This window comes from Lutjanus erythropterus, chromosome 14 (genome assembly GCF_056507025.1).
Source record: "Lutjanus erythropterus isolate fLutEry1 chromosome 14, fLutEry1.hap2, whole genome shotgun sequence".
Taxonomy (NCBI): Eukaryota; Metazoa; Chordata; class Actinopteri; order Lutjaniformes; family Lutjanidae; genus Lutjanus; species Lutjanus erythropterus.
Window position 1 is genome coordinate 16,508,297 of NC_139330.1, and position 16,451 is coordinate 16,524,747.

The window sequence follows — 16,451 nt, forward strand, 5'->3', positions numbered from 1 at the left end:
TATATCTCCAAAGTCGGGATAATGAAGGTCATCAATTATATCACTAACAATTTCAACTGCTAGACCATGAGTATCTGGAGAGGGGCTGCCAGTCTCTGCTTTGATGTCCACTATATCGCTGGACCAGTTGGTAAGGATGTCACTCACAGCTTCAGTTATTGAGGCAACAGAGAGTTTAGATTTTATGCTGTCACATGATTCAGGTTTCTGTCCTCCTTCCATTTCTGGGGTATTTCTCTCAGATTGAGAGTGCTTAGATTTTACACTCTGAGGTGATTCACTTTTTTTTGTGTACTGTACTACAGATTCTGTGCCCTTGAGTGGGGAAAATTCTGTGCTTTTTGGCCGCCAGCACAGTCCGAGGCACTGAGAGTTCAATTTACCTAAATATGTCTTCAGACATGTGATGGCATGACCCACCATGTCCCGAAGAGACGTCATACTGAGCGTGGCGCAAGACACAAAAATGGCAGGCTCCCTTGGCAAAAGACGTTCCCTGGTGGCCACAGACACAAGAGAACTCACACTTTGTGAAATCTCAGTCTTCACCAGTTCTGTCAGTTTTTCTGCACTCTCACATTTTTCCTGTGGGATGTGAAGAGCATCAGCAAAACTATCGCCAATGGAGACTTCCAGATTAGGGAGAACTAAATCTTTACTCGTACCAGATGCATGGCTGAATATGTATTCCTGAAATACTGGCAGGACATGTCTCAGAACTTGTGCAGAGAGTGTCTGTACAATTTCAGTGAACATATCAACCAGTGTTGCCTCTGTGTCTGAGTCGCATGTCCCTACAGCTAATAAGCTCCATTGTGCTGCAGAGATTGTGTCAAAATATTTGTTCACTATGGGCAGAAGAGGCTCTGGTTTTAGGAGCATGGTGTTTATCTGGGATTGGGATTGGTCTGGCATATTTTCGTTTTTTGTTTGAAACTTAATATTAATTGTTTTTTTATGTGTTGAACTTCACTGTGTTTTTTTAATCAGCGGTACTGGAACTGTCTGTTAATTGTTAACTGTGTCCAGTAAGGTTTAATTATCAATGTGTCTGTGGGTAAACGGTGGTTTCTGAATTATACTTTGAAATTCTAAAAAAAATGGCGTCCCTTCAACTACTTTGGATCAAAAAGCCTGTCTCTTGGTTTCAAGGGGGTATTAGAAACTCTGCCGTTTGATGACGTCACAAAGACCGTTGAGCCAAATAATTCGATGTGACGTCATGTGGGCGTGGCACTCGAACTCGCGCATGCGCACGCTCACATTTTGTAAATGTGAACCTCCCTGTATCTGTGGCTCTTATTGTGAAAGGGCAGAAACGGAAGTGGTGGATGTGACGCGCTGTGGGACTACGTTGGATAGTTTATGGAGCCGTCTGTTCAACTTCGTGTTTCTTGTTTTAAAAATATAGACGCAACATAAACACTCGGTTATATTGCTGGCAGCTGTGGGATTTTATCCTGCTTTTAATGGCCGCCGTAAGATAAGTCTATTGAAGTCTCAGATAGTAAGCTAACGTTAGCCACTGCTAACACGCGCTAAATAAAGTTAAAATTTAAAAAAGTGAAAGAAGAAGAATACAACAACCACTTCCGCGTCTGGCCTTTCACAATAAGAACTGCAGATTTTGTTGTATTGAGATGGTAAAAAGCATTAATGGCTTGAAAAGGTTTGGTGCTTGATTTAAAGGCCGTGCATAGCCTCATTTACAACAGAGATAATGAAGCATTGGTCAAATTAAAGACTTTCCACTTGAGAACATTGTTAGAATTGTTTACTGTTGTTAAATTGTATTCTACATGTCATTGTGTTTATTTAGTGGTTGCAAAGGAGAAAGTGGTCTCCATGTGCCATACTATTAATGTAACCTTTCAGTATTTGGAGTCTACCAGAGGTCTACATCGTGCACGTGTCCCGAAGAACCTTCAGCAGTCATGGTTTAACCGTATGGGTACAGTAGGTGTGGGTCTATTTCCAGTACGAGATTGAAATGATCATAGATGGCATTTTCAGAACCTACAGTCTGAATCACAGAGGCACAATAAAAATCATCCTTTGATGTCAGCAAGTCCATACATGCCAAGTGAAAAACTTGACAGGCAGCAGAGATTTTTAACTTTGAAGAGTAATTGTGTAAGAACTGGTATGAATCAGTCAAATATTGGACACAGCAAGGACAATGCAGACTTTTTGAAGTCTTAAGTCTTTATTGCAAATAAAATCAATGAAATCATACAAAAATGTTTTTAAAATGTTAATCTAAGAAGCTTTATGCAGCACTGTCCAAATTAAATCACATTAATTTATTTTAGTACGTTAATACTCAAGAAACCAGTCTAAAACTTATTTCAATATGAGCTGTGAACATTAAGCTGCATGTGCAGATGTCTGTTTGGACTCCAGCCTGATACCAGAGATGGAACAGCATGAGATAACTTGAGGAGGATCACAGCACAAAGGGAGGAATGTGTTTAGATTTGTCAAAATGTGAATCTAGATCTGCATGAGGATGTTAGAACAGAATCAAAGCAGGTCACTTGTGGTTTGGTACACTATACTCTCATAAGAGTGTGAAGTTTGACAGGGCAGAACCCAGAATAGTGCAGCATTTAACATCAGAAAAGACAGAGGTGTCAAGATCTTGACAGCTGTGACATTAAATATGAGTCCTCTTATTTTTTTTTTACTAACTGTACAGAAGCTCTAAATAGGAGTCAGTTACCATGCCATGTTCTTCAGAGTTTCACTGTGATGTAGACTGGATATCATGTAAAACATAAAGACTAGTGCTAAAACATCTATACTCATGAAAAACACAATTAATAGCCAGTTTAAATGACCTACAGCATAACTAAAATATACAGCTTCAACTCTCATCACAAATATGGGATATACAATAAAATACATATTCCACAATACACCAAAACACCCTAGTCCTTTTGAGGACACACAAAAAATGGGTATCGCTCTTGTTTGATTTTAGCCAGCACTTAACCTTTGTTATAAAATATTTAAATCTCTAATTAATTTGATTTTAGTTGATAGTGTAGTCCAGAGCTCAAGTAGGTACGTTTACATTTTGCAACTATCCTCCAACTATTTTTTCTTGCAGAAAATTGAAAAGATTCCAAAATATTCACCGGACAGTAAAATGAAGGGTTTCAAGCTACAGAAATGCAAACAGTATCATAAAAATATCAAAACATGAGTCAAAAAAGGGAAAGTGCAGTACAAGAATAACAGATTGGGACAATTTATAAAATGTGTGCTTTAAAAATATGAACAAGACAATTCCTACACAATCAGTAGTATGTAAATAGTAGTGTGTTATAAAAATAAAATGTAAAAATAAAAAATAATGACCTCTATGTTTTGTAAATAAGGGTTAATGTAAAGTGTGCGGGTTATTATTGCGAAATAAATCCCTTCAATGTGATTCAAGAGGCCAGTATATTATCCTGCGTATTACATGGCTACTAGTTTAAAAAACAAAAACAATAACTTGACAAAAATATTAACTTAAAATAACTACTGATCGTGGGCGAGAGTCTTCAGCGGAACCAAGATGTTTGAGCGTAGTTTCGAGTCGGTCTGTAAATAGTGTAGTACGTCATCAACACAGTGCAGCAAGAGGTCTTGTAGCCAGTCAAAGAAATAAAATAATTGTTTCAGTAACATAAATGTGAGCCAGGCGGAGTCACTTTTAGTTGAACATGAAGCTGTACCAGGTTCTCCGTAATGTCGCCAGGTTCAGACCCGTTTTCGACTTTGGAGGACGGGAAGTGGCTCACTGGTTCCCCGGACACATGGCTAAAGGTGACAGCTTGCTTTACCTTTATAGTTTGTCAGCTATATACATTTGGAATACAAATGATTGTACCTTGTTTAAAGCTAACAGTCCTGTATGTATTATAACTTACTGGGCACAGTCTGTGTAATTACAGGCTGACTTTACTGTTTGCAGGACTCAAGCAGATGAGAGCCAGCCTCAAGAGTGTGGACTGCATCATAGAAATCCATGACGCCAGAATATCCTTTAAAAACTGAATTAATGTTAGAATATAGCAGAACAAATTTAAATACAGATTGAACATTTAAATTAGGGATACTCATCTTGCTTTGTTAATAAACAAACAATTCTCTGTTTTCACATTAACGCATTAATTCATTTAACTCAGTAACTAAATTAACTTGGTGCAGGAGTTCACAGATGAATCCGACATTTTACTGTATTTAATAAAATCAGCTGCATTTCATTTGTAAATGATTTGCATTGTTAAGCTCTTTTAGTATGAAATACACATTTATGGTATCAGAAATATCTTGATGTCTGTGCAACTTCTGCTCCTCCTCAGCTAATAGTATTATTCAGCTCCTGCATAGCTCACCATCTGGTCCTACTGCACTTTGCACAACCTGAAAAGTCGACACACAAAGATCAGTCCTCTCTGTTAAGAAAGGCTTCATTTATAATGCAAAAGTGGAATATCTGTCCCTCCTTCCGGTCTGAATTAGGGCGGCACAGTTAATAGAAAAATGATTGAAATCATAATATGGCCAAATGTAATATCCCAAATCGCAGGAACTGTAATTTTTTTGATGGAGGAAAAACATGTGCTTAAAACAGCATCATAATGAATTACTGTGAATGCTCTGGCCTACAAATCTCTACAAGAGGTCAGTAAACAGGTTTGTTTTGTACAGACGACAACAAATGTGAAATCATGATTTTATTTTCCAGTGAAAATGAAATTTGTCAATGAAAATGATCATTCATACTAATTGTGATTGATATTGCAATCACAATGTGTGTTGAAATAAGTGCTTTTTTTTTTTTTTTTTTTAACCATATCTTATTAGTTATTTTCATCATGAATTGGGTAATGGTGAGAGGACAAACCAGCACCCTACTGGGTGTCCAGATTTAGCCCGCAGCCACAAATTAATCAGGGTTTGTATCACCAGTATTGGATTACTGTGTCTTCCAATAGTGCTGTAGCGCTCACAAAACATGCAGCATTATTAAAGCACTCATGTAGAACAACTAACTACAAATAAAATCAAGATAATCCCAACACAAAAAGAAAGTCAACATAAAAGGTGATCAGGTCATATAAGTAAAAACAGAATTTGTAATTACTAAAGAACCACTTTAAAGCACATTTATTGGCCTTGGTACAATCACAAGAAAAGCATGTTTGTATTGCAGGGTTTGTCAGTGAAAAGATTTCAGTAAATTCTAAAAGCAGTCAGAAGCCATGAGACAGAGCAGGTAAATCTGAACACATTGCTGTTTACTGCAGAACTGTTCTATTTTTTCTTTAATATGAATTAAATCCCCTTCTCTGGAAGAAACCCTGTGTTTCAGGAGACTCTAGATGTCAGACCACATGTGCTAATTCTCAACAAGATGGATCTCGCTGATCTGTCCAACAAGCAGGTCAGACGTCTCACTGCTATTTTAGCAGAGTCGCATGTCAGCAGCATTTTAAGATCACAACGACAAAATAATGTCTTTGCACTGCAGAGAATCCTGAAGACGCTAGAAAAAACTGGGGTGAGGAACGTTCTCTTCACTGACTGTTTGAAGCAGAGAGACGACAGCATCAGAAAGGTAAAAGTCCTCTTCACTGTGCGCTAAACCTTTGACTGTTTGCTGCAGTTTGTCTTCAGCTGATGAGAAGTAAAGATTATGAGCCTGAACGTGAAAACTTTTTGTTCTGTAGTTGGTGCCAATGGTGGTGGAAATTATTGAGAGCAACCCACGCTTTAACAGAGAGGAGGTAAGTTTACTCCAGGCAATTTAATATTGTATTTCAGTTAATTTCTACTTTGCGAAAAAGTAGCTAAAAATTATAGCTTAATAGACATTTTACAGCTGTGCTTTCTGGTGGCGAAAACTGTGTCCGCACTGTTTCTAAGCAGCCTCAAACATATTTTCTTGTTTCTTGTTGTTTCCACCAATACCAACAGATCTACAGTAAGCTACATAAGATATAAGACATATCTACAGAAATAACAAGTTAGATAAGTTAGATACTCTAACAGATATCCTGAGCAGCAAATTCAGAAGCAGGTGCAGTGATCAGAGACTACCAGAGACTGTAACTTGTAATCAATTGTTGATTGACGGTAATAGAATGAAGGTGTGGACTTTTAGCATCTTTTGCAATTTGTTCCTGTCACTGGGAGCAGCAAACTGGAATTAGGAACGGCCAAAAAAGGTGCAGACCTTTGGAATGACCATGTTAATTAAACTACTAGAATGTAAAATGCATGATGATGATACCGGAGGGTTTGCCAGTCATAGCTTCATAAATTAACTAATGCGAGTGCATCAGTTGCCTGTTGTGGAGTGATGGCCAGTTCACAGGTTACAGTGATCAGTATTAAAAAGGGCATCAGTGACAAAGTGAACATCGGTATGATATATGACATCCAGTTTATTGAGAAGACATAATAATACTTCCATTTCCCCGTTAACTGTTATCTCATTTATTTAAACTTTCGAAAGACGCTCCTACAGTGTGATCCACCATAAATCACTGTTTCATTCTGACTTTATTCTCATTCTTCTTTTCTATTGCTTCAGTGGAGCTGAATCCACATGTTACCTTTTGTTTTCTTTTTTTAAATGAATTATCGTCGCTGCCGGGTGCAAACCTCGAATCTTTATTTTTTCCATAAATCAATGCTACTGGTCACCTTTAATATCTGACTGTGGGTTTTACAAATATTTAACTGTTGAAAGCATTAAAAAGAGCTGCTAACTTTCACAAAGCTATATTAATACGAGGTTTCTGCCCAATAGTGACGTTACATTTTTGCCATTACTCAGATTTTTAACATAAAAGCCAATATGCTGGTCATACTTGTCATGAAAATCTTTCAGACTACAAATTATTGCCTGATGGTGATTGGAGTTCCGAATGTGGGGAAATCATCTCTTATTAACTCATTAAGAAGAACAAATTTGAAAAAAGGTGTGTATAATTAAGTATTAGCTGTTGGGCATTGATTCAGTATGACAGTGCAAGATCATTTTCACTCCTCAGTAAAATAAATGTAATTATACACTAATTTCAGGTCGTGCATCTCGAGTAGGTGGGGAGCCAGGTATAACTAAAGCTGTCCTGACTAAAATTCAGGTGGGTGTAGAGGACATGTTTGTCTTTGTGCGTGTGTGTGTGTGTGTGTGTGTGTATGTTCATATGTACAATATCATTGGAAGAGCTGTTACCTGTAACAGCTAATGGAGATCCCAATAAACAATAAACAATATTTGTCGCTGTGATCCTCAGGTGTGTGAGCGACCAATAATACACCTGTTCGACACACCGGGAGTCTTGCCTCCTAAGATTGAGAGTGTTGAAACAGGCATGAAGCTGGCTGTATGTGGTGAGCAGAACAGGATTGTTATTATTATTATTGTTATTGTTGTTGTTGTTGTTGTTATAATTGCTATTACTATTATTATTATCATTCAACAGAAGATTTACTGTCATTCAGGAAACACTACGTGGAACATTTGTTGGACTGTATTTCAGTGCAGGTGCTGCCACATCTGTGCTCAATAAATATTTTTTTCTTTCCAGGAACTATTCTGGACCATTTAGTGGGTGAAGACATTATCGCTGACTACTTACTCTATTCTCTGAACAGGCTGGGGAAGTTCAGGTGTGTTTTCTCCCTGAATTGTGATTGAGCGGATGTTTATATGATCAGTGTTTTCCTTTTGCTTTACATTGTTGGCTGTGTGTGTTCACTGTAGTTATGTGGAGAAATACGACCTCCAAGAGCCAAGTGACGACATCCAGCACGTCCTCAAACGCATCGCTGTAAAACTCGGAAAGACTCAGCGGGTCAAAGCCATCACTGGAGTGGGTAAGAAAGCCATTTAGCTTAGCTTAGTTTAGTTAAGTTTAGCATAGACTGAAAACAGGGGGACATAGCTTTTCTGTCTCTGCCCAAACGCTCTGTCCAAAATCCACCTACCAGCACCTCTTAAAGCTCACAAATTGATGATAATAATTTAATTGAGAAACATTTGACAGTATGTGATTTGGAACAAACCCCGTGTTCCAAATCACATACTGTGTCTTCTTACTTTTAACACATACTGCATCTGTATGTACTGTTGCATGCAGCGTGCATACCACTGGAACATACTACTTTGTCCATAGTGCAAAATTAGTTGGGGGGGAAAAAAAGTTAAAAGAAAAAGTATATGATTAAGACCACAGCTAATGAGCTGTCATCTGTCTGTGCTCTCTCTCTGGTTCAGTCAGTGTAACATATATTCTGCTGCACAGAGGATTGTGGGTCAGAATGCTGCCTTGTATACTTCAAAACTGGATGCCGTAGGACATCCTGGTATTTTTGGCATACTGCATTTCACATACTATGTATACTGGGACATGGTAAACCTTTTTCTGGCATACTAAATACTGTAGTATGTTGGTATAGGTATTTGAACACACCGTAATTAGACGTCAGTGAATGGTGGAGTTGATTTCTGTCTTTTACGGACAGTTGTGTACTGTATTTATCCACATATCACCCTTTGCAGTGCAGATTACACAGTAAGCTAGCCTTCTAAGCTAGTAAGAGGGAGACCAAAACTTGGCCAAACTTACAGCTACAGATGCCATGAGAGAGTTTAAATTGTAATCATGACTTTACACTGTCCTCTGGTGGTCAAAGTGTGCACTTATATCTGGTGCAGCTTTTATTTTTCGGTGTTTACCCAGAAGTGTTATCATGCTGTTGTAAGCAGCTTGATGCCACTAGAGGTTTTAGTTTCTCACTGTGCCTACAACATGTCTGTGTATATCCACAGGATTGAGTACACTGAGTGATTAAGCAAAAGTTAATAAGAGGTCAAAAAATAATGGACACAGCAGGTTGATCCCTGTCTACTGTGTTTAATTTTCAGTGTATACATACAGATACATTTTTACTGTAACAATTGTGCGAGGGCTGCACAAAATACTAAATTCTGAATGGTAAAAAAAAAATGTTTTCCACGTTGAAGCTCTTTGTGAAGGATGAAATCCACATCTGTTTCTGTTGAACATGAGGAGGGAATGTGTCACTCTCCCTTCAGTCTGACAGTGTGATCACCATCACATCAGCAACTTAAAGATTAATGAAAATGTTTGTTCCTCTTCTCCCCCAGGGAACATTACCGTCACTGTCCCAAACTACACAGCAGCGGCTTACGATTTCATTAGAGCCTTCAGGAAAGGAGAGCTGGGACGAGTAATGCTGGACTGACCTGAGACATTTTCATGAACACAGCCAGAGACTGTTTCTGGGTTTTTACCAGTTTGCCCTCAACCTGGAAGGATTTATATTTAACAAAAAATGCATCATCAAGGGAACGTAGTCCATCTCTGTCCTCATGCCTTTGACATTTTGGGGACAGGATGAAGTCTGTTATGTTCATAGATGCAATAAAAATTCACAACAGCACTGTATCCTTTGTAAATAAAAGAATTTAACGTTTTTTCTCAGCTGTGCTTTTAGAATACATGAGACAAATATCTGACACGGTGTAAACAGAATATTTATTATCATAAAGACAGTGATAACAAACTCTTTATTTATTATGTACAGAAGTGTTGTAGCATATAATAGAGTGCACTTATAGGTATGGAACACTCTGTTGCTCCTGAGTGTCTACTGCAGGTTAAAAACTCTTCAGGGTTGATGGACAGACCGAAAACCTTCAGAGACATAAATAACAGTGAGAGCAGCAGTTTGTTTTCCAGTGTTCTAGGTCTGAGAAATGAATTGGCTAAATTTCAGGTGTTACAAAAGGATATGAGTTGCACAGAAATTTCACATGATTGTGGAAAACTTCAACTTGCATCTTCTTATTATAGAAAACTATATTCATGGCTGCACCGCTGACCTCTTCATAAATCATGAAGACCACTGAGCAAAATATTTGAACGCAGTCTTGAAATTAAAGCTGTGCAGAAAGAAGGGAGTAAAAAAAAAAAAGCAAAAAGTGAAGTGACAAAGTTGAAGAATTACAAAAAATCTGGCAGTTTTCATTTCAGGGGCAGAAAAATGCTGATGCCAAGTTGGAGAAAACATTTTGTAATCATTTGTCACCTGCACCCCAGTGTCCAACATGAACTCCTGGTCATTCACTTTGAATTTTTTCTTCATATTATGAAAATAAAGATCTTTAAGATACAGTTGAGTCATGATGTGTCTTGAGAGATTAAGGAAACATGCTAAGCTGACATACTGGCTTCTGTGACGACAAAGACACAACCAACATGTTCTCCTTAGAAATTTCCATTCTGGGCCAGAATAACTGTTTTTGTTTGCCTGTTTCACTTTCAGTAGAGTTCAGATTAGTGCCGAATGTTTGCCAAATGAGTAAGTGTCTGTTTATGAGCCATAAGAAGTCATCAGTACTCTTTTAGAAGGTGCAGATGTTTACAGTAGTTAAATTGAACAATATCTTAATGGAGTCTGGTGGGAAGTCACTGAACTCTCACTCTACAGTGGGGCTTTGTGGCTTGTCATTGTCCAATTATAATATTCTTGTCTTGCATAGGTTCTTGCGTAGGTTCTGCCTGTATTTCGAGTCTGGGAGGAGGACCTACAACTGTAGTTCAGAAGCCTCTTTAATTAATTAATGTAACATTAATGGCGCCAATGCACTTTTTGGACTGCTGTAGTCATCTTACATATTTCTCCTTTAAAATTGGCACCCAGCACATTTAATTACACAGTTTGGGAACGCTGGTGACATTTTTCTGATAAAACGTTTTCTTGAATTAGGAAAATAATTTTGATTATTCTTTAGTTTGGCCCCAGTTTTTCACACACACACACACACACACAGAGAGAGAAAAGTTTGACAAAAGAATACTCTGAGTGGTGAAATGTCACATTGAATACTGTGCTAGTAATGTACATTTGTCTGTTGGTAGAGTGTTATAATGTGTAGAAAACACTGACATTTATAAAGATGGACAAACTAACAGCTCTTTAAAATTGAAGCCAAAACATCTCCATCGTCCCCTGGTGGCTGGCTGCAGTATAGGTCATAAATCCTGCCTCCTCCACATTAAAGGGGACCTATTATGCTTTCCCTTACTTTCTGTCATATATATCTTGCAATGTTGGATGTTCATATTAAACATGGCCACGGTGTCAAATCATCAGGTAAACCGATGTAGAAGTAATCCCTGTGAGCAAAATGCTCATGTTTCAGAGTCCTCTAAATGCAACATTTTTTTTCTATGTTCGACGACGGCTGACGTCGGCATGTCATGAATATCTTTATATGGTCATCCGCTCCAGGCACAGCACAACGTGCACAATTTGCCCACCCACAAAGTCTGTCTTCATACAACCCAGCTGCTCTGCTCAGTATTATGTTTGTATGCAGTGTGTCTCACAGAAAGTGCAGTTTCAGTTGTGAGAGTTTAATTTTTTCTGGTTTTCCCTCTGGTGTCCTGATGCTGCACAACTCTGTGTGTTTATAGAGTTCCTGATTGAACTTTACCTGTTGCTAAAGTAGCAAACCACCACTGCTGCTAATTAGCCTGCTCTCCCCCTGTGTTTTCAGCTCCTAGGTCAAGCAGTGCCAGCCGCATGACTAACTGAGCCAAAAAGCAGTTAGCGGCTAAAGCAGCTAACCACAAACAAATTAAGCTTTGTCCATCAGAAAACTCTGTAAATCACCAAAAGTTGAGGCAGAGCAGCCGTAGGACATCAGAGAGAAAACCCGAAAATATTTCCTCCATAAAACATGATCCAGTTTCACCCAAATCAGTGAATAAAGTTTTTAAGTTGTGTGCTTGTGTCCAGTAATCAGTCCTCAGAAACACTCCAGCGGCCTCTATTGTTTTTCCAACCTAATTCTTGTCTTATTTGGGGTCTCATGAACACTAAATTAATCAAATCCAGTGCCCCATATTCCTATTTTCCATTCTAAGACGATGCTCACAAGCACTCAGGGTGCTATAGTCTCACATGGCCAGGACTAAGTCTGAGCTAACTAGCCAACTAGCAGCTAAAGTAGCTAACTGCTAACCGCAAGTCGAACTTTGTCCATCAGGAAACTGTAAATAGCTTGAGGCAGAGCACCTGGAGGACATCACAGGGAAGACCTGAGAATATTTTCTCCATGAAGTATAATCCAGTTTCATCAAAATGTATGGTAATCAGTGAGGACCAGCAGCCAACACTCTGCGGTTTCTGTACTTGTGGAGCAGTTTTCATGAGCACGGGTCACGCTCCTATGCAGACTTCCAATTAAAGGAAAGTTAATTAGTTATTTGATGCTGTATAAAGGGCTGCATGTCATGATTGACAGCTGAGTCAGCCAGCTATATGGGTAGGAACTCAAAAGCGCAGGTCCAACACTGATCACAACTGCACAGACTCTCGTTCAAAGTAACGTCACCAGTACAAGATGGCAGCCCTCGTATCCGCAATATTTTGGCTTAATTTTTGCACAGTGGGGGAAGTGGAGATGCAGCGTCCATCTTTATTTATGTCAATGGTAAAAACATACAGTACAGAGATGTTTTTTTGATTGCTGAGTCTTTCCACCACTTTGTTGCACATCTAACTGGTCTTCTCTGTGCAGGCTCCAGCCAGTCCTGCACATTATAGTCAGATACAGGGCAGAAGCTCAGTCCTGGACCAACTCAGGAATTTATCCTAAAAATAACTTGAACATCTACAGTATACTGTCCAGTATGAGTCCGTATTTTGGAGAAAACGTTGCAATAATGATAGAAAGCAGTTGAGAGAGAGATGATCCATTTTGGGTTGAGCCGGACATGAGTGCATCAAAATAATTGGTCCTGTTGTAGTAATCCAGCTCTTCCTCTGAGCTGTCGGCGTTGCTGCGGCGGTAGGCAGAGGCGTACCATTTATCCGCCGTTAATGCCACCGCTGCCCCTGCTGCAGCTGCACTCGCCACCCTCACAGGGGACGACCGCCCTGCCGCCCTAAAGCGAGAGCGGGTCCCACCGTAGGCGCCTCCTCCCCGGTAACTCCCCGCCGTGGAGCTGCGGGAGGGGGAGCCCCGAGAGGAGCCCCGGGACCCTCCGCGACCGCCCTTGGACAGCACGGGCTCACACAGGAAAGCAGAGAGCAGGAGGCAAGTCCAGCATGTTGCAATCACTTGGTTCATTCCTGACATCTGTGCACCACAAAGACACACGTGGGAGTAAGTCAGCAATGTACAAGTCAGAGGAAAGTGTCAAATCTTTACATACAAGTCTGTAGCAAGTCCCAAGTCACTGTGGCGACAGGCAAGCAAGTCAAGTCGAGTCCCAAATAAAGTCACATGAAAGAAATTCTGATGATTGCCCCTAGTTTCAACATTCAAATCAGTTAAAAGACTGTGGTCAGGAAGGAATTAGTTTTAATTTCAACATTAATGAAACCTGTTCCTGCTTACACCTCGCCAAAACCCAGTGTCCACGATGAGTAGGAGGCAACATGCACACCACTTGCTTGGTCTCTTTCATGGTCAAGCCACCCACAAAAAATCCTTTAAAAAACAGTCAATTCCAAGTAAATTGATTATTGGATATTTTTTTACATGGTTGATCACAATCAAAGCAGTTCAGGACTGAAGCAAATAGAAATAAGTCTTCTTTAATTAAACTTTTAAACTAGCCTTCTCCATAATAGATGCCTCATGGGCTCTGCTGGTCTAATTTTTAAAAAAGTGGAGTCCTTTCAAGTCCTAAGTCTTAAATCATGAATACCAAGTCAAAGTTAAGTCAACTCTTTTATCAGTGTTAGACAAGCAAGTCTCAAGACGTCAAATATGTGACTTCGGTCAAGTCATGCGACTCTAGTCCCCCAGTACTGCAAGGACATAATGGAATAGCTCATTTTGGGCCAACCTGTGGTCATTATTCTGCACATTTAAAGGGATCATTTTAATTATTTAAAGGGTTTTATGAAGTATTTACAGTATTGATGGTCAGTGTATTACCTACAGTAGATGGTGATCATCACTGCCTCAGTTAAGAGAAGCAGAAATAATATTTCCACTGCTTTACTTTGCCATCAGACAGCCTTTTCCAATGGGAAACCAATGCTACTGAAGCCATTTATCGCTCTAAACCAACCAAACTCCATAGGTAAGATGAGTAATTTTTCCTTTTGGTGTTTTAAAAGGGTACTTTGGATTCACATAAGTCACTCAATAACACAAACTAACAGATCAAGGGAGCAGTACACCAGCAACTTCTAGAGTAAAATGTTGGATTTTGCCTAGGGAGTTTGGTTGGTTTGAGAGAGAGCAACACTTTTTTTTCCCAATACAAAAGGCTACCAGTAAGTACTTCAAACAACCCTACTTCAAATAGTCTGAGCTGTCCCTTTAATGTGTGAAATGGAGAAATCTAACTACCATGAATATGTAGTTGTTCACCAGAACTAATTATCATTTGATTTTGGCTGGCAGAACATTTCAGCTGCAGCCAGTTCTCTCTGTTCACTGATCAATTCTGCACAACATGCATCATCACCCAACACTGGAGTGACATAACATGTTCTCAGCAGCATTGAACAACCATTATCCCACTGATCAACAAGGTGTGAGATATCCTTGCATTGCTCAGCGTTGTTGTTGAATGTGGTCTTCATAAAGACATCTCTGTGTTGCACAATGTGCCTCTCCATTAAAGTAGGTCAGTTTAAAAATAAATATGCTCACCAAAGAAAACTGCTGTTGGCTTTTCGCATTCATATGCATTAAATAACATTTCGTCTATGGATGATTATTTAGAAAAAAAAGGAAAAAAAACGTGAAAGATGAAATTTGTTAGGAATAGGCCATCTTTTGGAATGCATTTTAGAGATCTTGCATGTAACAGAGAAATTAAATAGAAAATATTGTCATTATTGTACGAACAACATGTTATCACACAAATGCATGAACAACGCAAATGCAGACATGCATGATGTTCATATCACTGTAATGTGAAATTAGCCTGTACGCTACTGTATTGTAGCCTGAAGGAATCACCACTACTGAAAAAAAAATGCATTGCATAAATATACACCCACGTTAATCAATACATCCTAATGGTGGGTGCTTACCTTATCTCCGTGTTTTTATCCTTGCTTATGTTTTGACACTCGGAGGAGAGATGAAAGGCGATCGTCACGGACGATGGAGGCTCGTTCAAGCAGATGACGGCGAGAACGCGCAGCGCGCTCACACAGGAGCATCAGATACTGTCAGACTGACAGAATGAATCTTGTCCAAAGCCTCCTATAATCTTATTTGGACTAAGTGGCTTCAATATTATTGTTTTCAAAATATACTAACTGGTTTATTCCTCCATCTCTTGTATATATAAGGTAACCAGGTTACATTGATGATAAAATGTATGGTATTTATGTTTGTACATAATCAATTTTGAGAAAAAATTTACAGTTACATATTGTGGTTGACCAACCAAATATTTTTATATTAATTGTACTGCAAAACTCAATTGTGTCTTGAAGATCTTTATTTTCATAATATGCAAAAAAAAAAAAAAAAAAAAAAAAAGAATGACCAGGAGTTCATGTTGGACACTGGGGTGCAGGTGACAAATGATTACAAAAAGTTTTCTCCAACTTGGCATCAGCATTTTTCTGCCCCTGAAATGAAAACTGACAGTTTTTTGTAATTCTTCAAATAGACTTTTTGCTTTCATTAAGGTAAATAAGTAAAGCTTGGTTTTTACTCCCTTCTTTCTGCACAGGTTTAATTTCAAGACTGCGTTCAGATATTTTGCTCAGTGGTCTTCATGATTTATGGAGAGGTCAGCGGTGCAGCCATGAATATAGTTTTCTATAATAAGAAGATGCAAGTTGAAGTTTTCCACAATCATGTGAAATTTCTGTGCAACTCATATCCTTTTGTAACACTTGAAATTTAGCCAATTCATTCCTCAGACCTAGAACACTGGAAAACAAACTGCTGCTCTCACTGTTATTTATGTCTCTGAAGGTTTTCGGTCTGTCCATCAACCCTGAAGAGCTTTTAACCTGCAGTAGACACTCAGGAGCAACAGACCATGAGTGCACTCAATAAATAAGTTGTTATCACTGTCTTTATGATAATTAAGATCCTGTTTACACCTTGTCAGATATTTGCCTCATGAATTCTGAAAAGCAAAGCTGTGAAGAAAAAATAAAAAAAAATTCTTTTATTTACAAATGATACAGTCCTCTTGTGAATTTTCATGGCACCTATAAATAAAACAGAACAAAACAATTAAGTAGCTGATTAATATGTAATCGCTTAACCTTAAGTAAATAATAATAAAAAATTAAAAATAACAAGCACCCATTATATGAATAAAGCAGATTTTATTTACTTTCATTACAAGTGAGAGGTGTTTGAAGAAGGTAATTACACTCTGCAGACACCAGGTGGCGGTAGCGCGTATTTCCGC

At 38.8% G+C, this 16,451-nt stretch overlaps 2 protein-coding genes across 2 annotated transcripts; one reads left to right on the top strand and one right to left on the bottom strand.

Annotated features, from left to right (window-relative positions):
* The first annotated feature begins 3,298 nt into the window (after positions 1-3,298).
* mtg1 (mitochondrial ribosome-associated GTPase 1) lies at positions 3,299-9,508 on the top strand. Its single transcript, XM_084736216.1, has 11 exons — positions 3,299-3,816; positions 3,965-4,028; positions 5,335-5,440; positions 5,528-5,614; positions 5,727-5,783; positions 6,893-6,983; positions 7,087-7,148; positions 7,302-7,398; positions 7,596-7,677; positions 7,772-7,884; positions 9,179-9,508. Exons 1-11 carry the CDS (start codon positions 3,714-3,716, stop codon positions 9,274-9,276), a joined length of 960 nt encoding a protein of 319 aa, XP_084592342.1. The 5' UTR covers positions 3,299-3,713; the 3' UTR covers positions 9,277-9,508.
* A 2,822-nt stretch (positions 9,509-12,330) lies between these two features.
* sprn (shadow of prion protein) lies at positions 12,331-15,409 on the bottom strand. The gene is made up of 2 exons (XM_084736003.1): positions 15,103-15,409; positions 12,331-13,183 (listed from the first exon to the last, which is right to left on the bottom strand). The coding sequence occupies exon 2, from the start codon at positions 13,181-13,183 to the stop codon at positions 12,716-12,718; it is 468 nt and encodes a 155-aa protein (XP_084592129.1). The 5' UTR covers positions 15,103-15,409; the 3' UTR covers positions 12,331-12,715.
* Between the last annotated feature and the right edge of the window lie 1,042 nt (positions 15,410-16,451).